The sequence below is a fragment of the Panthera uncia genome (assembly GCF_023721935.1).
Source record: "Panthera uncia isolate 11264 chromosome B2 unlocalized genomic scaffold, Puncia_PCG_1.0 HiC_scaffold_24, whole genome shotgun sequence".
Taxonomy (NCBI): Eukaryota; Metazoa; Chordata; class Mammalia; order Carnivora; family Felidae; genus Panthera; species Panthera uncia.
Window position 1 is genome coordinate 56819061 of NW_026057580.1, and position 27718 is coordinate 56846778.

At 38.7% G+C, this 27718-nt stretch overlaps 1 protein-coding gene across 5 annotated transcripts in view; it reads left to right on the plus strand.

The window, feature by feature from the left end:
* The window catches only part of KLHL32 (kelch like family member 32), a 238752-nt gene that overhangs the window by 111438 nt on the left and 99596 nt on the right, over window positions 1-27718 (plus strand). For all 5 annotated transcript variants that reach the window (XR_007462784.1, XM_049654024.1, XM_049654028.1 and 2 more), the window contains one exon: window positions 11720-11818. Coding sequence is in view for 4 of the 5 variants with exons in the window: in XM_049654024.1 (XP_049509981.1) it covers window positions 11720-11818 (99 nt within the window). In the remaining variant the exon portion in view is untranslated. The remainder of the gene's footprint in view (window positions 1-11719; window positions 11819-27718) is intronic.

Below are 27718 nucleotides of genomic sequence, written 5' to 3' on the forward strand. Positions count from 1 at the left end.
ATAAATCTAACAAAATATGAACAAAATCTATATGAGGAAAATTATAAAACTCTGACAGAACAAATCAAAAGAACCAAATGGAGAGATATTCTGTGTTCATGTTCATGCTGATGTTCATGAGTAGGAAGACTCCTGTTGTTAAGATGTCAGTTCTTCCCAATTTCCTAATTTGACCTATAGATTCACTGTAATCATAATCCTAGCAAGTTATCTTGTGGGTATCAACAAAGGGATTCCAAAGTTTATATGGAGAGGCAAAAGACCAAGGATGACTAACAAAATATTGAAGCAGAAGAACAAAGTTGGAAGACTGGCATTACCTGACTTCAAGAGTTACTCTAAAGCTACTGTAATCAAAACAGTGTGGTAGTGGTGAAAGAATAGCCACACAGATCAATAGAACAGAATAGAGAACCCAGAAGTAGACTCACATAAGTGTGGTCAACTGGTCTTTGACAAAGAAACAAAGATAATCAAAGTTTGATAGTTAAAAAACTATCAAAGATAGTCTTTTAAACAAATGGTGATGGAACAATTAGACATCCACATGCAAAAAAAAAAAAAAAAAAAAAAATGAATCTAGACAAAGACTTTACATTCTTCACCAAAGGTAATTCACAATGAATCACCAACCCTAAATGTAAAACGTGAAACTGTAAAACTGCTAGAAGGTAATAGGAGACACTCAGATAACTTAGGGTGTAGTAATGACTTTTTAGATATAGCACCAGAGGCATGACCCATGAAGGAAAGAATGGATAAATTTAACTTCATTAAAATTAAAAACTGTACTGCAAAAGTCAATGTCAAGAGAATGACAATAGGAGCCACGAACTGGGAGAACATTACAAAACTAAACACGTTCTTACCATACAATCCAGCAATCACACTTCTTGGTATTTACCCAAAGGAGTTGAAAACTTAATGTCCACACAAAATCCTGCACATGGATGTTTATAGCAGCTTTATTCTTAATTGCCAAAAGCTGGAAGCAAGCAAGGTGTCCATCAGCAGGTCAATGGATAAACTATAGTAAATCCAGACAATGGAATATGATCCAGTGCTAAGAAAAAATGAGCTATCAAGCCATGAAAAGACATAGAGGAAACTTAAATGCATATTAGTACCTGAAAATAGCGAATCTGAAAAGGTTGCATACTTTGGGAGGCCAATTGCAGTTGACCCTTGAATAAAGTGAGGGTTACGGGCACCGTCTCCTTCCTCATGCAGTTGACAATCATGTAGAACTTTTCACTTCCACAAAACATAACTACCAATAGCCTAATGTTGACCAGAAGCCTTTCCCATAGTATAAACACAAATTCTATATATATATTTTATACTATAATATTACAATAAAGTGATATAGAGAAAAGAATGCTATTAAGCAAATCATGAGAGTATACATTATAATACTATACAATATTTATCAAAAAAATTCCACATATAAGTGGACCTATGCAGTTCAAACACCTGTTGTTCAAAGGTCAACTGCATATGACATCCTGGAAAAGGAAAAACTATGGAGTAAAAGATCAGTGGTTTTCAGGGGCTGGGGGGTGGGAAGGGAGGAATAGGGTGGAGTACAGAGGATTTTTAGGGCAGTAAAAGAAACTTTGATACTATAATGGTGGTTAGATGTCATTATACATTTATCCAAACCTAACATCTGGAGTGAACATAATGTAAGCTGTGGACTTTGGGTGATGAGAATGTATTAATGTAGGTTAATCAGTTGTAACTACTGTATCACTCTGGTGGGAGATGTTGATAATGGGGGAGGTTATGCATGTGTTGGGGGCAGGAGGTATAAGAGACTTTGTGTACTTTCTGCTCAATTTGTTGTGAATTTAAAAGTGCTCTCAAAAAGAAATTTTATTAGAAAAAATAAAACTAAATTTTGAAAAATGCAAGTAGAAAAGTTTTTCTTAAACTATTTTTAGCTCATAGGTCATACAAAAATATGTGATTGGAAAATTTGGTATGGGGCTTGTAGCTTGTCAACTAGACTCATATCGTTCCGTATTTCGATATCTCCATTTGGATGACTAATAGGCATTACAAACTTAACATATCCCAAAATGAAACTGGTGATCCTTCCTCCAAACCTTTCTCCCCTTGTTTTTCTCTTGCCAATCAGTAGCCCTGCAGTCTACCCCGATGGCCAAAACCTAGACTATGAGCACCATGCAACAAGGGAACTTGTTTGTCTTGTTTATAATCATATCCACAGTTCCTAGAAAGGTGCCTGGAATATTGTAAACACTCAGAAAAGGTTTGCTAATTGAATGGGTGAATTTCTCTGCCCTCAGTTTCTTCATTTGGCATGTGGGCGTGATATTTACCTTGCAGGAGTGATGAGTGGGAAAGGGTGTGAGAAGGAAAGAAAACCTATGAAATTACCTCACAAGGTACCCGGTACATGGTGGGCAGTATACAAACTGGCAATAGGGGATAATTATTTGTGAAGTAGATTTATTTTTTTTATGGAATTGAATAAAAAATACCAGGCATTATTCTAAGAATTTTACTTGGGTTATCTCATTTTATCCTTATGAAGACTTTATGTAAGTAAGTAGTAGTCATCTCCCATTTTTTGTACAACAGTGCTAAAAACAAACCCGTTAATGACTTGCCCACATTCCTACAGTGGACCCTACAGCCATAGTTTACCTCCATTCTTCATAAAGCAAACACAAGGGATTTCCCAAATGAAACTGGATATGAATGATATTTTTCATGTGAAAAATAGAAATATTTTTCTATGAAATGAGGCATTCACAGTGAAGAGCTCTTTTAGCATACTGTGGCCACCACTGTTTTGGCATGAATTACCCCATAGCATAATCATCTCCTCGGGTTCTTTGTTTTTATTTGTGCTTGAGTACCTAGCAGTGACAAAGTAGTAGCCAACTATAAGTGAACATTGGAATTAGCCCTATTCATTCTTGCAGAGCCCTTCCATCTTCGGATGTCAGCATTTTTTAGTAATTTTTTTTTCTTGTTTGGTCATATTAGCATTGTAAGAAACTAGCTCTGTGTGGAGAAGCCCAGCTTCACTAATAAAGCTCTGTGGGATGAACCCTCCCATGTTCATCACACTTGAAAGAACACTGGTTATAAAAGTAAGTCTTAATAATTAATTCGGCTTTTCTTATAACCTGTAATGACTTTCATGTTTCATTATATTTAATAGCTGGGACTGCTTATTTCTCTTAGAAACTATCAAAAATTTGTTCTGCTTTTTCAAATAATTGGGCCATATTTTTCTAGGTAATGCAAGTATGTATAATTTAACTTTACATTTTGTTAAATAATATATTTTATTAATTTAAACATAATGAAGAAAACTATGTTGGAAATGACTGTCTGACAGACCTATTGATCTCAGAGCTTTGAAATGCCAGGATCATGCTAATGGAGAAGGAGCCAAAAGAAAGGGATGGGGGTTGTTCATACACTATAAAAGAACCAAGTTTTTTCATATGAAGAATTATTTCACAAGTTCGGTGAAATGAATTGTCTTCAGCCAACTACTCCTACAGCCCTGTGTGCCTACCCCTGTTGTAGCATTAATTACACCACAGCTTCATAATTCCTTTTGATTTTTTTCTTCTGTCTCTCCTCGAGCACCTGGCTGGAGTATTTCATCCGTCATCCTGTGGCATGTCCTAAAATAGGAAAGGAAGAACTAGTCCCAGCAGCAACATCTATAGACAGAAACATCCTCTAAATTGCATTAATGGTCCTAAGTGAAATTTTTGCAGACAAGGCAGCATGTAGTTTTCCTGGCAGTGGAGTCTTAGTGTCCTTATTTATTCTTAGGTTTCTTCTCAGCATCCTGGAGAAGGGCGTGCTTCTGTAACCTGCCTGTAACCTTAGAAATTTCAAATTAACCAGATGAGGATGTATAAACTTAGGAAGAAAAATTATAGAATCTCAAAGCAATTTCCACGCTTTTCTTTTTTTACTAGGATATTTTTATTATTATTTTACCTTTGTGGCTTTTAACATTCTTGAAAAATATCATGAAAATCAGCTTTGTTTTCTCTCTTTTCGTATTTCAATACATGGAAAAGAATACATGGATTCTTTTTTTTTCTATAAATTGAAGATAAATTAGTATTTTTAAAAGTTTAATATTGAGATCCTTTAGAAATTTGTATAAGTGTACTGGTATATTTGGAGGAAAGCCACCTGACAAAATTTGTAACATAAAGACTTAATAATCAAATCATAAATTCATTATATACCTCACCCAACCCATAGGTTACCTTTACTTAAACATATGATTACAACTGTTAGTTGAAATGTCTGTTGTGTCCTTTTATTTAATTCCTTCAATTAGATAATCCTTATTAAGGATTAGCATCTGACCAGGCTCCTCCATAGAGGCTTTTGACATTTTTTAACATTTTCCTCAGGAACTATATTGTTTAAGCCTGCGAATTTCTTTAATAAGTAAATCTAGAGTGCTCTTCTAGCGTGTTCAATAGCAACGAACATGAAATAGGATAGGTAAAACTAAGGTATACACACATAACTCACTCAGGGCTAAAACAGTTACATGCAAAGGAAACAGACAATAGCTAACATTTATCGCAGATTAACCATAAATAGATACTGTGCTAAGAGCCATGACCTGTGCTCTGGTTGCCTGTATGATATCCATTTCCTTTTTTTCTTTCTAGAGAATTCCAATTTGATTTGGAACAATAGTGTGTGTAACCATAAAGAGTCCTGTTTCCCAGGTTCTTTTCCACTATGGGTAGCCGCATGACCTCGTCCTGACAAATGAAATGGAAATGGAAGTCTATGTAGGAGAGTTTGTAGGAGATCTGTTGTTTCCTGGTAAATAATGACAGACTCAACTGGCACTTGGTTTTTGTTTTTGCCCTCTCTTTTCTTTATGCTTTGACTGCAAATGCAATGCCTGGAGGTATAGTAGCCATTTTGTGACCCTGAAACTATGGCCTATGATTGGCCAAATAGAATACAAGTAGTCTGGCTTGGTGGTACTCCAAGCTGCCTAATCCATTTTATGAGAAATGTAAGTTACATACTTGTTTTGAGCCCTTTTGTTGACACACAGCCACACACAGTTATAATGATACATATGCATTTTCTCAGTCCTTAAAACAATCTTTGGGTATAAATACTTATTTTCATGTATTGATGAGGACACTGAGGCACACAAAATTGAGTAGTTTTCCTGATCTCATTCTTCCAGCAAGTGTAGGAGCCAGGCTTTGAAGTCAGGCAATGTGACCTAGAGCCATGGACTTCGTTCACTATACATCAGTATACATCTCTGGTAGTTTGGAGTCCCAGGAGATTAATCCCAGCTGGAGGCTGGGGTGGGGGAAGACCTTGCAAACTTTGTATAGGAAATGAACTTAGAATCTTGAATGAGTAGAATTTTGAAATAGGGAGACTGAAGAAGTTAGAAGGGCATTCGAGGTGGAGGAAAAAATGCTGCCTCAGTGTGGAGAGCAGTGGGCTGTTGGCTGTAGTAAAGGGACCATAGGCTGCATCAGTGTAAATACATTTTTAAAAGAAGGTTGTGGCCACATCATGATAGTTTCCAAATACAAGGACAAAAAGTTTGAACTGTATCCATAAATTGGGACCTAATTTGTGGAGATCTGCTGAATTCTAATTAGTATTCAGATTGAGCACGGCAGCAAAAATTTATGAACAATTACCCAAATAATAGAGACATATAGAAAGTAGAATTCATATGTTTTATTATCCTTCCTTGAATTATTTTGTTCGTTTCTAAAAATAAACTTAGGGTGTCAATTACAGACGTGCAATATGTGAGCAATTTAGAAAATAATTTTGCTTTAAACATAGGCGCCACCTGGTGGATGAAAAATCCTTAGTCTAACGGCTTTGAAACAAAACCTAAATTGATGGCAATTTCACATAGCTAGATCTTATTCTGTCTATAAGAAGTCTTTTGAAAAGCTTTATGCAAAGGATTTCATTTATGCGTCTTAAATATTTGATCATTTGAAAGTTATCTGCACTGTTGTATTCAATTTACTTGATGGTTTAGATATTCAAAATCATAATAAGTTACCATTTCTCTATACTACATAGAAAAAAAAATCCGAAAGAGACAAAGCATAAAAAAGAGAAAAATGTGCTCCCTTATCCTTATAAATAGTATTAAGACCATCTAATTTGCAATTGTTTGGATGCTTGCAAAAATGCTTATGCTGCTGTGTGCACAGTTATATGTTTCGTAGAGACTTTGTCTGGCTTTAATGTGTTCGACTCTTCAGGCTACTCTATCAATAAATCTAGAAGTTATTTAAAAGTCTCCTAAAGCAAGAAATGAAGAAGATAACTTCGAAGAACTGAGATACAAAATTTTCTGAAGATGCCAATACATCTGTTCATAAGGCAGAAAAAAAGGTTGCACTGAGACTTGCCATGGCTATTAAAGGCAGTCCCTGCCAGTAGCTAATCCAAGAAGTAAGGTGAAAGTGGGAGAGAAAATAAAGAGAAGAAAAAGAAGAACACTGAGCCAGAATTAAGAGGGTGGATGCTTGGTGATGTGGGAGAAGAAGCTGAAGAAGGAAATTCAGGGACACCTTGGGGTCTGTGTGCTATGTCAGCCCTACCCCACCCTCCCAGAGCCCAGCCGGGTGAGTCTGGGCTGACAGAGATGACCCATCTCATCATGTCCTGTGCAGAATCTCACCTCAGGCTCCATTCTCCTCTTTCAGGAGTCTTTTGGCCCCATGTCCTGCTTGAAGGTATTGCTGGGACCAGGAGCCCCTGCCTCATTCCAGGTTGGAAGGGCTTCATTAGAGATTGTGCCAGTTCAGCTCTCCACTACCAGCCCTGCTTAGACTGGTGTCCAGAGGACACATTTGGATTGCGTACTCAAGAGTGCCTCCTTCCACTGGGCAATTGGACCAACCTCATGACTGAATTCTGATGTAATAACTCTCAGTGGTATCTTTAGAGACCACCACCTTCTAGCCACTTTGTGACTTTTATGTCTACTTAATCAGACCACCCAGCGTCACCCTGGCCATAACTAGTGAGTTCTTAGGGAACTCATGCGGAGCCTCAGAATTTGGGGTAGGCGTCAGATGTGGACCTTAGTTCACATAACCTAGCTTGCCACAAACTGCGGGAGAGGTTCCATAATGAGATTGTCACGTCCCCAGCAAGCACTGTTCAGCTCCCCCTTTCAAGTTCAGCTTCCTGTATTCTGCCATCTAGAGGTCAGAGGTGAGTGGATGGCAGGGAGAAAATATTACATCCAGATGGCCCTGTGAACAAGAGGTACTCACACCCCACCTAGTCCGGTCTGAAGAAGTCCCAGCTCTGCTTCCACCCAGGCACGTGAATGTCACCGACGGAAGAGGAAATGCCAGTCCAGTTTGGCAGCTTTAATGGTTTGTACCTTCCCCCACTGCCTTCTGGACCACTTGGCTTTATGCATCCTTGATACATTTCTTGATGTCTTTGGTCATTCAGACATTTGAGTTGTCCCCTGTTGATACCTCTGTCTGAGCTAAACTCCTCCAATTTGATGAGTGACTGGAGGTGTCAAGCCACTACCATTAGCTGCCACTCCACCACTGAATGCTCTTAACTCTCAGGGGACACCCCCCCTTCCTATAGGTGGTCCTCGAGTGACCCTTGCCCCCTGCCTGTCCTGCTTTGAGTGCCAGACCAGATGTTGATGGGTACATGATTCTGAAAGGCCTAAGTGTAACCAGCATATGCTTTGCAGCACTTAAAGTTAGCTGCCTTAGTTGTCTTCTGCAAATGGGTGTGTTTGAGATCGCTTCCTTCTGCAGAAGGCTGTTTTCGGCCAGTCCTTCTAGAAGCTGATAGGCACGTTCATCATACTGTAAATCATGAGGAGATTAAACCTTTGTACTCCTGCCCAAACACAAATTCTCTGGAAAAATATATTAGAACAACCAATCACCAAAGATAACAAAGCTGAATTTGAAAGACTTCAGTGCAAGTGAGGCTTGCCAATGCGCATCCTGTTCACATAGGTGTGACCCAGCTTTCCTGGTAGGGGTTTGATTTTTGTTTTGTTTCTATTTTTTTTCCAAACTGTGTCCTTTAAACACACTTAGGGATTTTCTGCACTAAGGCATCTTCTAGGAAAACTTATAATAAGAGAAGAAGAAAAAAAAAAACAAAACAACGCACAGAACAAAAACCAAGAAACAAAGGCAAAAGCAATCCCGGTCTGGGTGCCTCCTGTGAGGGTTTCTCGAAGTGAGCCCGCTGGACATGTTACACATGCTATGGAATATTCATCTTGTCTGTCTGTGATATCTGTCTTTATGTTTGGCATTGCTGAGCCTTGAAGGTTATCATGCATGCCAGTCGTGTGAAATAAGCACAGCTGACAGGATTTAAAGGCTAAGACTAACCTTTCTAATCCATCTATTCCCCATTCTGCGCCTTAGGCCATGCCTCTTCTGCAAGAATATACTACATCCTTGCTTCTGTGATGGGAGCTGCGATAATTTCCTGAATGTCAGTCAAAGCCTGTTTCCTCAAGGAGCTGGAGAAATTCAGGCTTATCCTTCTGACTAGATGAGAAAGGAGCTATAAAGAATTTTGAGAGCAAGATGAGCATGGATATTTTTGCCACGTGTGCTTAACTTTTTCACTTTTTTAGTACAGAATATAATTTATAATCCCTTTCTTCTTACATTTTACTAATCAATGAAATTAATTCTGAATTTAAAAATATACCGAGAGATAATTCATCAATATTTATGGAAATAGGTTTATCAATATGGAAAGCTATGTGCTGGGCATTGTTCTCAGTACTGGGGGTACAAAATAGACCAAGTCCCTGCTCTCCTGGATCTTATATCCTGTGGGTGGTGGAGAAACATAAAATAATCAAATAAATAAATACATATGATGTCGAGAGGTGGTAAGTACTAGGAAGGATAAAGCAAAGGAAGGAGATAAGGAATGAGGGTGATGGGGAGCAAGGTACTCTTTTACCTAGAATGGCCACAGAAGTCCTCTCAGGTAAGATGATATCTGAACAGAGGTCTGAGGTCATGAATGAGTGAGCCATACTGGTATCTTGAAGAAGAGTGACCCAGGCAGAGAAAACAGCAACTAGTTGTAGACACACAGGTGCTCAGGGTATTCACAGAAACATTTATGTTACAGTGAAGATTGGCTTTTTTTCCAATGAGATAAAAAGTCATTGGAGAGTTCTGCATAAGGGAGCGACATAATTTCAGTCATATCTTTAAAGGGTCAATTTGATATTTTAAAAACGCTGCAAGGGGGCAAAGGAGAAAGAAGTTTGACCAGTTAGGAGGCTATTCTAGTAAATCTCGGAAGACCGTGGATTGGACAAGAGTGATAACGATGGTGGTAGTATTAAGTGGTGGCTGGATTCTGGAACTATTTGGAAGATAGAGCCAATAGGAGTGGCTGATGATCAGATGTGAGGTGTGAGGGAAGTAAGAGGAGTCAGGAATTGATTGGGTTTATAGCCTCAGTAACCAAGAGTTTCTGTTTGCTGAGATGGTAGGATTGGGATAGGAGCAGGTTTGGTTGTTGGTAGACAGGATCAAGAGATAAGTTTGGGGTACCTTCAGTTTGAGCTCCCCATTAGATATCCAAGTGGAAATAGGCAGTTGGATATCACAGTCTGGAGTTCAAGGGTGAGGTTGGGGCTAGAGGAAAAAAAAATGTGAGTGTAATGAGTGTATAGATAGTTTTAAAGTCATGGGATTACATGAGATCATCCATGGAATGAGTGGAGAGAGGGAAGAAGAGGTCTGGAGACTGATTTTGGATGTCCCCAAAGCTTAACAGGTGGGAAGGAGACGGAGAGGGGATAGTTAATGAAGTAGAAGAAACAGAGAACGAGTGCTGTCACAGAGGCAAAGGAAGAAATTGTTCCAGCAGGAGAGAGAGCAGCTTTGCTAACTGCTGCTGACTTGAGTAAGATTAAATGTTGAGAAGTGGTAGGGTGCCTGGGTGGCTCAGTTAAGTGTCCGTCCAACTCTTGATTTCACTTCAGGTCATGATCTCACAGTCATGAGATTGAGCCCTGAATCGGTCTCTGCACTGGACGTGGAGCCTGCTTGAGATTCTCTCTTTCCCTCTCTCTCTCTGCCCCTTTCCTGCTTGTGCGCACCTGTGAGCACATGCTGTCTCTCTAAAAAAAATTGATAAATAATAAGTATTGAGAAATGGCTCTTGGATTTAGAAATCCTTGGTGACCTTGATGAGAACATTTTTGGGGGAACATTGGGACTAAACTCAACAGAAGTGGTTTCAAGAGAGAACAGAGTAGAGCAAATAGTGGTGTTTTATATAGACAACTTTCCTGAAGAACTTTGCTATGAAGGGGGCATGGAGGGAGCTGTAGGGTCAAGGGAGGGGATTTTTATTTCTTGAAATAAAAGCCATAAAGGCATATTTGTATGCTGATGGGAATTATCATCAGTAAAAAGAGAACAGATAATGCTGTGGGAACAAGAGGGGCCAATTGCTGGCAGAAGGGGTTGAGATCTAGTGCACAAATGGAATGTTGAGAAAAACCAAATGTGCTGATACAAGCCACCTACCTTGGTAGATTTGGTGTTGGGAACCTTTGGGAGATCATGGGGTTAGAGTAAGGAGAGAAAGGAGCAGGTGGAGGCTTGAGGAGAAAGGGGGGAAGGAGTAGAGTGAGTTGACCACACCAGTGTTTCTTAGGCTTCCCTTGTGCATCAGAACCACCAGGGACCTTGTTACAACACTAGTTGCTGGACCTCACCCTGAAAGTTTCTAATTCATTTAGGTCTGGGGAGGCACGGAAGAATTTGCAATTGTGACATATTCCCAGGTGCTGCTGGTGCTGCTCGTGCAGAGATGAGACTTTGGGAAACCCTGGGCTTGGGGATGGGTTGGGATGGCAGGCGCAGGACTTTTGGCCTCTTTGTGCCTGGCAGTCATGCATGTAAAAGGAATTTAGTCATTGTGGTTGTGTGTTTGCCTCCAGCCCTGTGCAGCAGCTCAAGAACTGGCAACAGGAGACACAAAGTTGGACTTAGCCAGAAAAAAAGGCAGAAGTGATATCACTAGTGTTTTGGGGAAGCTTTACTTCTCTGTGATTTCTTTGTAGTCTGAAAATGCGGTTTCTCCTTCTTACATTTGAAGTGGAAAGGATTAGAGAATCTGAGATTGGGAAAAAGAAACATGAAGGTTTTGGCTGAAATTTGCTGTTGTAGGACTCCGAAGTACAATGGAATAGTAGCCGCTGTGGTCTCCTATTGAAAGGGGGAAACATAAACCCCCTTTCCCTAAAATGTCTGTTAACAATACTGTTTCTGTGACCTACAAAATTGTGAAATGTACTTTGAAAAACTAAACTTTGGTTCTTTTCCATTTTATAAGATTACCTCCATCACAAATAGAATTTTAAGAATTGTTCTTTGCAAATGTTCATGCCTTCCTACAAAAATAAGTGGTTAAGTGCAGAGCTTTACACATAAGAAATGGGTTCTGGAAGTGACAACTCAGCTATCTGAGTGGGGGCCATAACTCAATCAGAATAGAAGAAAAAGAACTGACTTCCATAATAAAGCACAATATTAATTCAGATATAGGCTGTTCAGCAGCAATTTAAATACAGTGTATTTGCATATTAAGCAAGTATTAATTTGTAAGTAACTGATAGCTTTCTTTTTATTAAAAACCAAAACAGATTTTGTTGGAGCCAGGTGTGATCCAGGATGTATTAGCAGCTGGCAGTCACCTACAGCTGTTGGAGCTTCTCAATTTATGTTCCCACTATCTCATCCAGGTATGTGAGCTTTCATCCTGCTACTGTGCCCTTCGTGTCCCTTCCCCCTGCAGTCATCAGCTGTACCCTCCCCCACTTCACCTGTGCCAAGACTGTAAAATGGAAGTTGGGGGTGGCTTGTTGTAGTAGAATTTCTCCAGGACACAGGCCAAGAGATTCCCAGAGGGGCAACTGAAGCTCTCATGTCCCCCACACTCCCTGCCTACCCCAGATCCTCACTGCCCTTGGGCAGCAGAGTAACTCAACAGTCGTGCCCAGGGTTTACTGCCGAGGTACTTGGGAGATGACACTGAGAAGGGTCTTCCTCTGAAGCAGTGTTGTCTGGCTGCAGGAATAACCCCAAATGCACAAAAAGTTGGATAGACACTTAAGATTTCAGCAACAGTAGCTAATATATCACCAAGTCATATATAGTTAATTACCGCATGAACTTTCCAGGCAGTAAGTGCTGGAAAAGTGCTAAGTGATCTGTGCCCTCCTCCCCTGCTGTGCCGGGAGGATCAGGAGGGGCTCCGGGAGGGGGAGAGGGAGAAGACGCCCATCCACTGAGCACCCGTGTTCCATGTTCAGCCTTCATAACAATTTGCACATTTTAATGGGTGAAAAGTCAGAGATTTTTCAAAGTACTCAGTTTGCCTGAGGTGATATAGCTGGTGAGTGATAGGCCTTTCTGATTCCGGAGACCACTCTTTGTTCTTGGATAAAAACTTTTGTTTCAGTAGGAAGATATGGGATGTCTTAGGTAGACAGTGTAGCTGTGAGGCTCTTTTATTTTACAGAGTTAAGTACTAATTTCCTATATTGGGATCTCTCATTTCCTCCACGGGCATGATTTTTATTTGCATTTATTACAGCATTATAGCAACAGTGAAAATACATTTTTTAAAAACGACAAACCCACACAATTTAGTTCTACTGTCCTTGTGCATATGACATGTTAGTAAGTACAAAAATCCTATTTGTTTTCCTGCCCAATTATTTTATTTTCTTCCTAGTCATTTTCTCTAATTCTAAAGAAAGCCATTATTGTTGACTTCCGTTACTCACTAGGGAGGTAGTTACTAAATCTCTTTCTCATGTATCATCTGATTGCATCTTCCCAGCAACCTTGGGAAATGGGAGCCAGTGCTCCCTGTGAGATAGTGTGAGGGGTGTCAGCCACCGTCACCTGAGAAACAGTTCAAATACAGTAGATGAAAGTTTTGTCATTATCTCAGTGCATTTAATCTAACAGTAAATGTTTAACTATTTTCATCTTATTTTCCTTTCTTTTCCCCTCAATAGTGTTGGGTGGTATGGGAGAGCTGTTTTTAATCCCTTTCTGCAAGTAGCAAATGGGAATAACAGAGAAAGGTTACAAGACTTCAGAGGTGTGTGTTTGACTTGTGAAATTGAAATTACTTTTATTTGACATTTTTACATCAAATATTGCAACTTGAGCCTTCAGCATCATCACCTGATTCACTTTTTCCATGGCAGGTAATATTCAATAATGTATGTTGCCAAAAATTTGGTCATAGTGCTCATTATCGTGATGCATGTTAGAATAGTGTGTATATACCAGTGTGTGTGTGTGTGTGTGTGTGTGTGTGTGTGTGTTTACATACACCTGTAATTTCTATAAATGAGCATTCTGGATGAACATCAGAAGTTCATGGGTACTTTCCCTTACCCCATCAGATGAATTTGTTGAGATACCAAGTGACTTGTGCGCTTTGGAACTTAATTTTTGCAGTTCATTATTGTGTTGAGGAAAAATGTCACTTGCATATAGATATATTTTGTGGACAGTTTGCTTATTATTATCCTACTTGATCAATGGTTGAAATTTTCACTTTCTTTTCTCCAGTGTTTCTATTTTGTTCTCTCACAGAACTTTATTTTTCCTTTTTATCTGTGATGTTGCATGGTGTCCAACTTGGGGAAGAAAACCTCAAGGGAACCAAAGCCATGTGTATGTAGAAATCTTCATTATGTCAGTCTTCTAAAAAACATATACCCTTCCTCTTTTTTAGGATTGTAAAATTACCAGAGTGGGTCAGTCTGCTTTTATATTTTGATATAGTCTTATAACTCCCTACTTACAGTGTTTTGGTATGATCGTTCAACTGATTCTTAATTTCATAAGGGACCGTTTTATCGGGTGTATTAAAATATTTTTGTTACAATGAAAAATACTCAGTGCTTAAAATACCCAGAGAAGTTGTGCCCTGTCAATCAAGGCTAACATATTCTCCATTCTTGTTTAGTACTGTGTCCAACTAGGAGTCTGTGAAGCCGTTCTCCCCACTAAGATGTCTGGTCTTATCTGTTATTCTGAAATTACCACTCTTTGGTTTTCTTCCAGAGTTGTGAAAGATAGACCTTGCTCTGATCCCTCCTATTGTTCTCTGGTGCTCATTAAAAAACAAGTCTAAGGAGAACCCTGTGGTTGACACTCCTTCAGTCTTGGAGGCATCAGCTGTTGCCTGGCCTGAAACTCCTCTGTGCAGATGTAAATGCCACTGCTGCCACCCCCAGCAAGTGGAAGGGGCACTTGAGTCCACTGTATGCTCTTATTTTTCTTGTTTTCCCTCTGGTAGGCTGCTGAGGGCAGGGACCCCAAACCGTGGGAGCAATCTTCCTCAGGCATTGAGGACAGCCATTGAATTAGCTTCCTAGGCTGTGGTGCCTTCACCTTATTCATTTTTAGTCCCCAGGCACTCTCAGTGGCAGGCTCTTGTGAACACACAGGTTCTCAGTGCATGTTTGAGGAATAAACGGGGAGACCAGTGGTGGGAAAGATGAGTAGTGGTGGGGGAGGGGGCTTGGAATGGGCAGTGGCTACAGCACTAGCCTGTCATCCCAAGATGAGGGGATTTACCAACAACAGCTCGGGTTTGTATCCTTCTTCACCCACGTGGCCATGCGGTTCCAGATGACACTCCTATGTGGCCTGTCCTGTTAGTGTACTCTTAATATGCATGACCTGTCGACCTTCATCTGCTGTTTGAGATGCAGGTCCAAACAAACTATGAACCCTTATTTCCCTTCTCCTCCCTCCTTCTGCTCCTCTTCCTTGTACATGGTGCTCTTTTTAAAAATTTCATCAGAAAGATGCAATTTATTAAATTCATTAAAGAGCAGTTACTGTCTTCAAAATGGGTTCAGTAAAATGCATGAATTAACTTGCTTTTCAGAGTATACATGTTTCTATACATACCACTCACTATTTTAAATCTTATAAAGGAACTCTGCAGACCATCCTCGGGAATGATAGGCTACAGATGTAGTGGTACCTAGTGTGTCCCCTGGTTTAGTGAGTCCCTCAGGTAAACGTTACAGACTTTTTGAATCCAGTTTGTTTTACAAACTCTGATTTTTCCTAGGCTTTTAAAATTAGCTGCTGAACATCTTCACCTAAATATCATACACGCAGTTCAAACTTAACATATCCTTTTCTCTATTGATGGTACCATCAATCTACTAGTTGTCTAGAAATTCGGACGTAGTCTTAGAATCCTTCCTCACTGTCATATCCAATTAGTTACCAAGCTCAGTTGATTCTACCTCCCAAATACCTCTCAGATCTGATCCTTTTCTTCATCGCTAATGTTCTTACTCTTTTGGGAGGCTCTCATTGTTATTGGCTATAGATTATGATGAGTTCATCATATCCTCCTGAAGGGTCTGCATGTTTCTAGCCTCTCTCCATGCCAAACCATAGTCCCCAGAACCATCATTAGCTTTCCTAGAGCAGGGAAACAGCTTTTATTGAGGGCTTCTCCATACTAAATGTTTTGGACAGTGATTCTCATTTTCCCTCTGCTAAGGAACCCCTTAAAGCGGGTGACTATTATTTTCTTTTTATGGATGGAAAACTTAAATTCAGAACTAGGATGTTGATCCAGTGGAAAGGCCCATTAGCTCCTCTGAGGACCATTCTGGAACATCCTTAGCCTCATCTCTGAGGCCAGGCTGGTTTCTCCCCAGCCTCCTCGGCAACCTTAGTGCCTTTTCTAGCCCACTGTGTGCTCTGGCCTCTAAGGTGACCTTTCATTCTGGGACTTGTCATTAGGGGAGAAGGGCAGGTGGCAGGCAGAGGCTTTCAGCCCCCTCAGACTGTACTAAGGAGCAGGAGCAGCGAAAACACACACACACACACACACACACACACACACACACACACACACCCCTCCCCCACCTTCTCCTTTCCTGATGCACGTGTCATAAAATCAGGAACTTGCTACTGGACTTTGTATCCCCTGAAAGTGGTGCATTAGGAGACACATGCTTTGCTGAAAATGTCTTTTTTTGTAGTTAGCTTTAAAAAAAAAAAAAAAGTTTGTATATTTTGTACCACCTCCCCCAAAGAACAAATAGTATATCTTATTGTTTAATTAGCAAGTGGTTTTTTTTTGTTTGTTTGTTTGCCAAGTATCAGCCTTGAGTATGACATGCAGTTGAAATATACTGAAAAGAAAGAACAGTCACGTAGACTTTCTAAATAAGGCCACAAAAGTGGTGAATAAACTCCTTTTGATAGGAAAACACTCTTAGTGTCTATTCCTAGGCAGCAGGTGGCAGTATGAATCCACCAGAATTCAGTAGTTAATTTAAAGCAAAAATCAGAAAAAATGAAAAGAAAAATTATTTATTTTGCTACATATTAGTCTTCTGACCTAATCAGTAAAAAAGTCATTATTCACACCACACTGGGCAATATGCAGTGTAATTTTTAACAAATAATAGGAAACTGTTAATGTGTTCACAGGAAATACAGTTTTGTCTTGGGCTGCTGTGGTCATTTATCACTGCACTTTGTGAAATCACTCATTTGTTCTAATTTGAATGTAAATGACTCTAAGGTTTTACAAATAAGGTGACAGACTCACATAAATGTAATTGCAGGGTTCATCTCCCTCTTTTTATATATCACTCATTAGGTTATGAATTAAATACATCGTATTAAACCAGGGGCATGTCCAATGATGATATTGTAATGGCAAATTACTCTATGCTATTAGAGGTGTATTTTTTATTCATGGACATTAATTTGTCATTAAGCGGCATTAGTTTAGCACTTTTATGTGAAAGACGTGACCTGAAAGAGGAGACGCGCTGCTGTGAAGGGAGAGGGAAGGGACATGCGTGCTTTAGGTAGAGCGTTTTATCACCACCAGGAAAACAGAGGGGCATTTGTTTTATTATTATTTTTTTCATTTGTTTTATTTTCTGCTTTTACAAGCGTAAAAGATCATTTCGCCAGATTGAAGGTGTTGTTCTGTTTACAGTGTGCACATTTGGATCATCTAGTAAAGCAAAGCCAAAATTCTGGCTATTAATCATTCCGAAGCCAAGAACGTAAAGGAGCGAGAGGGAGCAAACAGCTTCGCGCCCTAAATCTCCCTCCTCTGTGACTGATGCTTATTAGTCATCCCTTGTCTTCATTTAGTTTACACTAAATGGGCTACCATGAGAATTCGTCATTTTTCTCTCTTCGGTGAAGGTACAAAGGTTTATAGAATGTTAGTCTCTCATGAGGATATTAGAATTCTGGATATTTTGTTCCTTTTTTCCCCCATAAATGGTGGTTTTACTGTTCTTTTACCAAGAATGTATGTTTTCCGCTTTCAACTTTGAGAAGCACTGGATCCTTGAAATAGCTTCACAGAAGCTGAAAGTATTACACTGCTGCTTTTGCATCAATTTCCTCATGGGTTAATGTGGTTGCAGAATGTCTCGCCCACCTCAGTTTACCCCGGGGCTCTTGAAGGCAGGGATCAGGCCTAACTGCCCTCTATGTCTTAACCCTTCCTTCTCATCACATGAGCCCAGGATGTGTATTTGTCAGCTTGGGCTGCCATAACAAAATGCCCCAGACTGGGTGATTGAAACAATAGACATGATTTTTCATAGCTCCAGAGGCTGGAAGTCTGAAGTCAGGGTGCCAGTGCAATGGTGTTCTGGTGAGAGCCCTCTTCCTGGCTTGCAGATGGCCGCCTTCTTGCTGTGTTCTTGCAGGGTAGAGAGACAGCAGGCTCTTGGATGTGTCTTCATATAAGGACACTAATGCTATCACATGACACCCCCCCCCCCCCGCCCTTCACTCTTCTGAATCACCTCCCAAAGGCCACATCTCCAACTACCATCACGTGGAGGCTTAGAGCTTCAACACAGGAATTTTAGAGGGCTACAGTTCAGTTCACAGCAGTATGTATTGAGGGAATGGATAGTGAATCCACTCAGTAATTTTGCCCTGCTTTTTCCATATTGAGATTTTATATTAGGAGAAGAAAATATATTAATAAGTCAGTCTTTCATTAGTTTTACCCATTGAATACATTTTTGTAAGTTGGAAATACTTTCTGTGGGAATTGCATTTGGCATTGAGGATCTTGCGTATTTTACAGCATTATGATAGGGTTGTGATTATTTAACTAAGTAACACTGTAGTGATGTATAGAAAGTTATCTCTTCCAAATAATGTATTATTATAATTTTAATTATTAAATTAACAGAATCTCCTAAATATATAATACATGGTGGGTGTTCTGAATAGAATAATTTATCTTCAACGTTGAGAAGTTAGAACTCATGCTCATTTTTCTCTAACACTGAGCTATTTTTTCCACATTAGATAAGACAAATGATTGTACCAACATATATATTTAATATGCCCCTAATCAAATACACCAACCACATGCTGTTCCATAGTTCACTGGAGCTGATACTTTTCTATTTGGAGAAAGTTAGAGTATAAAGTTTGGAAAATATATTACAAATGGTTTAATATTTTGGATTTTTTTTAATCAGTGAAAATGATCGGAAAGGATGGAAATGTATCAGCCCTAGTATATCTTAGCCAACTACTAATTATTTGCTCTAGTTGAGAGTATTTGCTCTCTGGCACGGATAATCCAAAATGTCATATTTGCCAAATAACATTAATATTTGGCTCTAATATGTACCATAAGATCTTTTAGTAGCCATTTTAAGATCCCAATTACTTTTTTCATATGCTATTAGGTTGGCTTTTATTCTGTAAGTCCATAGCAAAGGATGTCAATAGTGGCAATTCAGAGGCATGCTGGCTGGCCAGGGGTCATTTTGGCATTTTAATTCGTTATGTGGATAATCTGAGGTTGACTGTATCATCCTTGTTTGTTAAGTTTTTAAATAGAAAAAAGATTGCCTTGAAGGATTTTTCTCCTACTAGTAATTTTGATTCAAAGTTAGCGTTGTTAGCTGGGCAATTTTAAAATTTCAGCATGTTTTTCTCAAAAGTAAAACGTTTCCAATGTTTTATGAATGCTGGATTTCAGAATCAATACACAAAGCAAACAAATACCAATCTCATTTAATTCTGTTTTTAATACTTGGAAATTAGAGGCATTACAAGAAAATCTGTGTTTCGTTTGAGATATTCATACCCCCACCCACCATCCACCCTCAATATGTTTCTACTCATAGTTAAATGTCTGCCTTTTCCTCTAAGGCTAAACAGCCTTTCTGCCCCTGACTCTATAGTGTGCTTCTGTGTTTCCTGTGGTTTCAATGTCTCCTTCTCCACTGGCTCCTTCCTTTGGTTTTTAAAATAGGATCAATAAGATAGGACAGACTTCTCTTCTTCTCTCAGTATCACAGCCGTCTCCCATTCACTTCCAAACCGTGATCAGTGTCTGTACTTCCTTATCTTCTATTCACTCTTCAATCCTATTGAACTCAGTCCTCTGCCTCATTACTCCTCAACAGCTGTTCCAACAAAGGTCCCAAAGCCGCCCAATTATCAAAGGCAGTGGGCCCCTTGTGGTGTCTTAATGTGACCGCTCTACAGCATTTCCACATTGGTAGCTCCACTCGGCTACAGTTTTCTTTTCTCAAGACTCTCTCCTAATTCTTCTTTTCATTCAGATCCTACATAAGCTCTTCTTTGAGCAGCTCCTTCACTCTTCATCTGGGCACAGTGGCTCCATGCTGGTACTACTCTCTGCTTACTGTCGCTCTCTTTCATCCACATGCTGAGGGCTACTGACTGCAGTCCCCTCTCCCGAGCACCAGACCTCTTTGCTCAGCCAACATTTGCACTTGGTATCTGCCCCTCCCCACACTTTATATTCATCTGTACTCAGTCTCACACACTCCCCTTTCCTCCCCATCTTTGTTAGAAAACTACCATCCTTATAGTAACCCAAAGCAGAAACCTTGCTAGAATCTTACACTGCTCCATGGTCTCATGAATCCTTCTAAACTCTATTGGGTTAGCTTCTTAAACAGCTGTTAAGTATGCCTTGTTTTTAAAATCTTCATTATCACGGACATCTGTCAGGTCTGGATTACCTTTCTGGGTAGTAGCTCAGCTGTGCCCCCAGCCTATTGTCTAATGCTAATCAACACCTTGCTGTAGAATCTAAGTCACTTTAATGGCCCACAAAACAATTTATTTCCCTGAAACCCAAGATGGATCCTTATCACCTGGTTACACAATAGATTTCCAACCTTGTTCTTTTTCTCTCTTGTCTCCCTGATGTGTTCCATTCTTATTTTACCCAAGAACAGCATGCTTTGTCATCTTGGGGCTAGCTGCCTAATCAGCATTTCTTCTTGGATATCGCAGGGCACATGACCTTTCTGAGTGTGAACCCAAGTTACAAACCCAGGAGTCATCCTAAAATCCTTCATCTCCTTGTGCCCCAACATACATTGTCACCAAGACCTTTCAACTCAACCTCTTTCACTTTTTTAAATGCAATTTTTGAGAGCAGTTTTAGGTTTGCAACAAAATTGAGAAGAAGATACAGACATTTCTTATTAATAACCCTCCCCCACATATGCATAACCTCCCTCATTAACATCCCCCACCAAAGTGGTACATTTGTTATCATTGGTGAACCTACACTGGTACATCATTATCAAGAGTTCACAGTTTACATTATTATGGTTCACTCTTGGTGTTGTCCATTCTATAGGTTTGGATAAATGTATAATGAAATGTATCTGCCATTACAGTATCATGCAGAGTAGTCTTACTGCCCTAAAATTTTTCTGTGCTCTGCCTATTCATTCCTCCCTTTCCCACCTCAACCCCTGGCTACCACTAATCTTTATACTGTCTACACAGTTTTACCTGTTAAAGAATGTTGTGAAGTTGGAATCAGACAGTATGTAGCCTTTTCACATATTTCCTCTATATCTTTTTGTGGCCTGATGGTCCATTTATTTTTATGACTGAATAATATTCCATTACCTGGTTGTATCAGTTTATTTATCCCTTCACCTACTGAAAGAACTTCTTGGTTGCTTCTAAGTGTAGGCAGTTATGAATAAATCTGCCGTAAACATCTGTGTACAGGTTTTTGTATGAACCCTCTTAATGCTTTAAATCCCTCTCATTCTATTCCTGTTACCACTGTCTTCATTTAAATTTTCATTATTTCCTAGACTAAAGAAACTTCCTGCTAGCCAATGAATCTGCCTTCACTCTTGCTCTATTCTGCTACCTCCTTTGAAAGTGTTTGACTGATTTTGTAAAAATAGCTTTAAAAAATTCTAATTGACTGGTTTGTAAAACAAAAAAAACCAAAACACAGAAATAAAACAGGCTGATAATGTCATAGTCTTGCTTAAAATCATTCATTAGTCAGTAGATCACCACAAACTCAGGATAAGGTTCATTTCTTCTAATCTGACACCTAGGTTCCATCTTTATTATGAAACTTCTATCTCTTTAGCCCTTTAAAAAAAATTACTACCTGTGTGTGATGCCACAGTCATTATGAACTTCATGCATTTCTCTGTACATGAAACTCTGTATGAAGCCTCCTTCTCGGTGGATTATTCTTCCCTCCTTTTGTCACCTTATGAATTCCTCTTTAACCTTTAAGTACCTTGCTCACGTGTTGTCTTCTCTTTTGGAGTTGCCCGGTCAGTCCACCTAGTTGGAGTCAGATTTCTCTCTTCTTCATTAATTATGAGTAGTCTTCCAGGGTGCTGATCACATTATATTGTCTGTGTTTATTTACCTATCTATTTCCCCATGATACAAGTTTATGTCCCAGAGTTATGTGACCTTGGGCAAACTACTTAACCTCTTTGCCCCCACTCCTCATCTGTAAAATACAGATATGGGATCTTGTATACAATCTACCTTTTAGGGATATTGGACGATTCAATGAGATAGTGCAGTATTAGCCTATAGTAGGTGCCCTAGAAACCAGAGCCAATAGAATGCATTGTTTCCCTTGTGAATTCCTCTGTTAGTTCTACAGTCATATTCTTCCCCTTTCGCTTCACTCTTGTCTTCCTTCATTCCTGGAAATGTCAGCAAATTTACTACCTACCTCCAATTGACAGCATATTGGACAAGTAAGTCTGTTCCTGAAAATTTTGAAAGTAATCACCATTCTGTAAAAGATATTTTTTCTTTTAGCCCCTTCTCTTTGATTTTGTAGAAGGGCATATATTGATTATTTTAGGGGAAAAAAGTCGCAAATAATTTAAATGAACCATCACTTTCTCTCTGCCTCTGAATTGTGAAAACATACACTGAAATTGTACTTTAATAAATAGCAAAATCAGTGCTTTTAAAAGCAACACATTTACGTGGTACTATTGCTTTGTACTTAGGCAGTTTTGTTTTACCATTTCTCTCACCCTTCCTGGAAATAAAACATCTTGCCCCATTCTCATATACAGAATCCAAGAAAAAAAAATGGAAAAACAGCTTTCCTTTCTAGCTTAGCATAAAGTAGTTGCTTAAAAATCCATCTTTGTTTGTGTTCCTTCTGGTGCCATGAAACCTCCCTGTGGTAGGAATTTTTTATAATGTAGTTGTGTGGTGTTCTAAGGTCTCCTAACTAGGGGAAATGAAAGCAGTGAATTTGTTTAAAAGAAGAAAAATATAAGTTATTCCTTACTAGGAGAATGCTACTGACATGCCCACCTCCCTCCCAATTGTCATTCCTTCCTGAACCTTCTCCTCCCCCTTTCTCATTCTCTATCCACAGATGTCCTTTAGAACAGGTTTCTGGCCTTTTCCCACATTGAAGGACGTGTGCTCAGGCCCTGGGAAAATGACTGCTTGTCTGTATCATTAAATCAGCTCTAGGTACCCTGGCCTTAGCCTCTTGCATTCAGTATGTTTGCCCGCTGCAGAGGCTGGGATGAAGGAGTGGGGTCAATTTGTTTTGCTGCAAGAATATAGAGTCATTCCATTCTTTACTCAAATGCATACTCTGTATTAGTGGTTCTTAAACTTGACCATATGTGGAATCACCTGAATGGCTGGTTAAAACAAACTCCTGGGACCCACTCCCAGAGTTTCTGATTCAGGAGGTCTGGTGAGGAGACTGAGAATCTGTGTTCTAACAAGATCCCAACTGACAGCGACATACTGGTCTGGGGACCACAGTTTGAGAACCACTGCTTTAGACGCTGTTGCCACACCATGTCAATTATGTGCCTGGTAAATCACTGACACTTGGATTTCAAAAGTGTCCTCATATTCAGATAAATTCAAACTGGTCCTAGTTTGTACTTATGAAAATATCGATGTTATGTATCCTTCACAACATCCAAAATATAAAAAGTCAAGACAATGCAGATTTGAAACAAACCACCAAGAAAAACCCCCTTCCAATCCTCATTTTTATGTATAATAATGATTAAGTGCAGTTATCCACATAGACTGTCTACAGAATTGAGCTAATTTTCAGCACTCTGATTTTGTATACCAGAGCTAAGTAAGGAAATACATCATAATAACTTCTGTGTTGTTCTTTAAAAAAAAATGTAACCTGATTTTGCCTCTCATAGTTCAAAAAAAGTTGATGGTTACTGAAATTTTAAAGCCCTAGTTGCACAGATAGACTATTTTCAATTAAAGAAAGAAAAATATGTGTATAAGTTCCTCTATAGTCCATAATTCAGTGGTAATTGCTTGATGTGCTGAGCCAGCTTTAGTAAACTTTGCAATAGCATTTTGCCACACATGGTGAATGGGGCTCGAATTATTAGTTGTTGATGGTGGCCATGTCTCTGTGCTTCCTTCCTAGATTTCCAGCTTACTACAGACTTTCCCAAAGAACAATATAAAATTATTCATGAGCCTTGGATATTATGCATACACTGATTATGAAAATGTATTAGTAACCTAATTGTAGAATTCCTCTGTTATACACCACAAATATATTTAAATAGGCCTTCAAAGACTCCAAGAATTAGAGCATGCTGAGGGGTTTTTTTTTTCCAGTGTTTTTTTTTTCAATTGCTGCTAATATTTTGTTTTAGTTGAATCAGAATGTATCATATACATATTTGTATAAATATAAGAATATATAGTTGCATATAGTTGTCCAGATATATGTATATGCTTATATACAAATATATCTCTCTGTATATGTATGCAGAGATAAAAATGAGGTATACCAGATAAAAATACCCACTTTTACATTATTTTATTATATCACAGGTAATGTGGTCTGCATTGTCAATGAATTGCTCATTTTTTCTTTCATAAAAATTAACTTCACCCCATCAACCCTCATGTAAAATCTTATAGAGGAAACTCACAGATCCCTTTATATACATAATACACATGCTAATTTTTTTGCTACGTGATTCATCCCAAGGCTATTAAAATGTTTTGGTTTTGTTTATTTGGTTGTTTGTTTCAACATGTTCCAAGGGGCCAGCGCTTGCCCACACACCCACAACAAAGCCCTTCATGCTGCCTCCTCTACTCCTGGAGTGCAATCCTTTTTGCAGCACCAGGTCCTGTAGTCACATAATACCTTGATTTATAACTAGGTTGTAATCCAAATAGGAAACAGGTGGAATCACAACCGGGTATGGTGCCTTGGATATTAATGGCCTGGCTCAGCAGTGGAATTTCTAAAGCTGTATACACTTTTTTGCCTTAATTATGCATTCATTAAAAGCTTTTATGCCCAACAGAATAAAGTAAATATTTTTTGATCTCCATAGTGTGCTCCCAGACTGTAGATTTGCACAGCAGGGTCTTGATAATCCGAATAAATTGTATTTCCCCAAGGAGTTTATCTTTCAAAGAAGGTCATAAAGAAATGTAGTTCTTCCATCCTTAGATTTCTTCATGTGCCTTTTCTGCTACATGCAATATAGAGCATGGGAACCAGAGTATATTCTAGTAATACATACTTGGTGATGGTCCAGTATAATGTCTCAATCTGTTTTCCTTGTTTATTTCTGGTGAAGTCTTTCTTAAATACAGAAGAAATGAATGATTTTACATGACAACTATGCTTTTTTGTTTATATTTGTAGAAAAATTCGTCCACAGGAGACATTCAAGTGTTTGCTTCCCTTCACCCAGTGAATAAAATTTATGGAATAGGCAAAGCTATAGTTTAAGCACTGTTAATAGCACTGTACAAAGAGTGTAGTAATAACAGATGTTATATGTACGTTGAACTTCTACTATGTGGAAGACACTTTGCAAGCATTCTTGGGAATCCTTACCAATAGATCACTTCTGCCATTTTTTAGTTGAGAAAATTAGACTCAGAGAGGTTAACCATTTGCTGAGCTCATCCAGATGGGTCAGCTTCAAATCACGTGATTTTTCCCACATGGCTAAGTTGAAGATGTAACTTGTTCCTTGTCCCTACAACTTCAGATCCAATAAAAGAGACAAGGAAAAGATAAAATTATAAACCCAAAGATATATGCACAACCAGATGAACTTATAATTTTTCTGAGTCATAAAGAATAATGTGGCAAAACACCTGATATTGAAGGATAGCCTAAAAATAACATAAAATTGTGAAAAGTTTAGGCAATAAATTTTCTCTCTGTCTTTGGGCTGCCATATTTATCTCCAGTGTGGCCAACATTTTAGGCATGTACTTTAAAAGTGTCTTACTTAAATATTTCATAAATTTATTTAATATTTAAAAAAATTAAAACATTAAATTTTTTTAAGGAACAGGAGAATTTGTTTTATTGCACACTAAGAAATGAAAGCAATAAGAGCTGAAGTTTTAAAGGTATGACATTCTGTCTTGCCTGCCCACTACCCATCAATCAAAACTAAGTAGCTGCTTATAAAGACAGAGAGGCAGATCTAAAGTACAGATACAGTCTGTACCTTTGTGCACGACTGGGGGGAAAAGTAAGTAACCACTGGCAAAAGGTTAAAGGAATGATACAAGTAGCTCCTGTAATTAGAAGTAAGAAGAGAGAACAATCCTTTCAGCTGGAATGGGCTGGCTTTGCTGGCTTTCTTAGGAAGTGGAATCTGATCTTGGTTGTCCCTCCCCTCTGCTCCTTCTCGCCTCAGGAGGGGAAAGCATGTAATACAGAACTTCCCTTTCCTACAAACTTTTTAATGTCTGTTGAGTCAAACAGTCTTCAGATACTTCACAAATAATATGCTTTTGACAAATAGCATGGACATTTGTGTATTTCTGGTTATCACTAAATGGCAAGAGAGGTAAGGTTCTTTTTTAGCATTCTGGGAAGGAAAACAAAAACAAAAACAAAACACCCAGATGTGAAAGTCTGAAGACCCAGGATTCACTGTAGAAGCTAGGCCTGATGCATCTGGCATCACAAGTGGGCTTTCCACCATATTTATCAGTTCTATGAAAAAGCTGATGTGTGGTTTACATCAGGAGAAAATTTCTTATGCTCAGATCACTTATTTGAGAGTATCTTTCTTAGTTAATTGTGGGGGATCTGTTTATTTTGCCCAACTGTAAAATGACACCTATAAAAAAACTGTCATTTCCTCTTTCCATTTGAAGTCATGGATGTGTTTTTAAAAAAATGGGCTGCTTTTTAAAATTCATAATCCAACAAATATTTTTCAGTTATAATCTATGATAAAGGCATTATGATTGACATTGTATGGGATACAAAATCATAAGATGCAAACCTATTTTTACTAGTTTACTAGAAACAATTTTACTCTTTGGAAGTAAATGCATTTGCATTAATAGCTTTTGGAAGACATAGGCATTAATAGCTTAGTGAGAAGTTAGTTGGTATGTTACAGGAGACTTAAAGTAGAAAGCATTAGGATTCAGTCAGTGACAAGGGTTTCATATTTATTGTATCTGACTTGGTACTTGGTCCCTCTAAGCAGCAACACAATGTTTTTATAAAAATCAAACCATACTGGTTTTATATGCAGAGTGGGTATATAAAGCTATTTGGGTTAGATTTGAGAGTAGTTTTTTTTTTTTTAATTCTTGACTTCCATAATAAGGGTGACTTTTCATTTAGAGGGGTTCTTAAAATATGATGTAATGTCAACATTTTTTAATGGAACTTCAAGTTCAAGTATGCTATTACATGGTGGTCATAGAAACCACTATGTCTCTTGATCATCTTTGTCTGTAGTAAAGTATTGACTGACGTGTAGCAATTTAGGTGACATTTTGAATGAGGGTGTAACAGAAGGGCATCAATAATTGGATATGAAAGATCATAACTGTAATAGTGAAACACAACATTGTTAAAATAGTCACATCTGTTGAATGTTATTGCCTAGAAAAATCTGGAATCTTACTCGATTTGGTCATTTTAGAGGGAGAAAATTCAGGAAATCAAAATGACATTACTTTTATTTTGACCTTGAGAGAAGTTTATTAGCTTGACTACAAGGTCATAGTTTTCCATACTGATACAGTTTGTTGATGCTTATCTTTATTTCACAAGTCAGTGATGTTCTCAGAACTAGATGAGGCAACAAGAGAAATAGATGTTATTAAGGCCATGTTTTGCATGGGTATCGTTGGTATTAAATCAAAGGATCTCCATCAGATCTGCAAATCTTATCAGTTTAGCAAAGACTCTTAGATTTGGGAAAGAGTATTTATGGGGCAGATGTTGGGGATACTCTACAGTAGATGCAATCACAAGATGACAGCTGTTTTCTGTG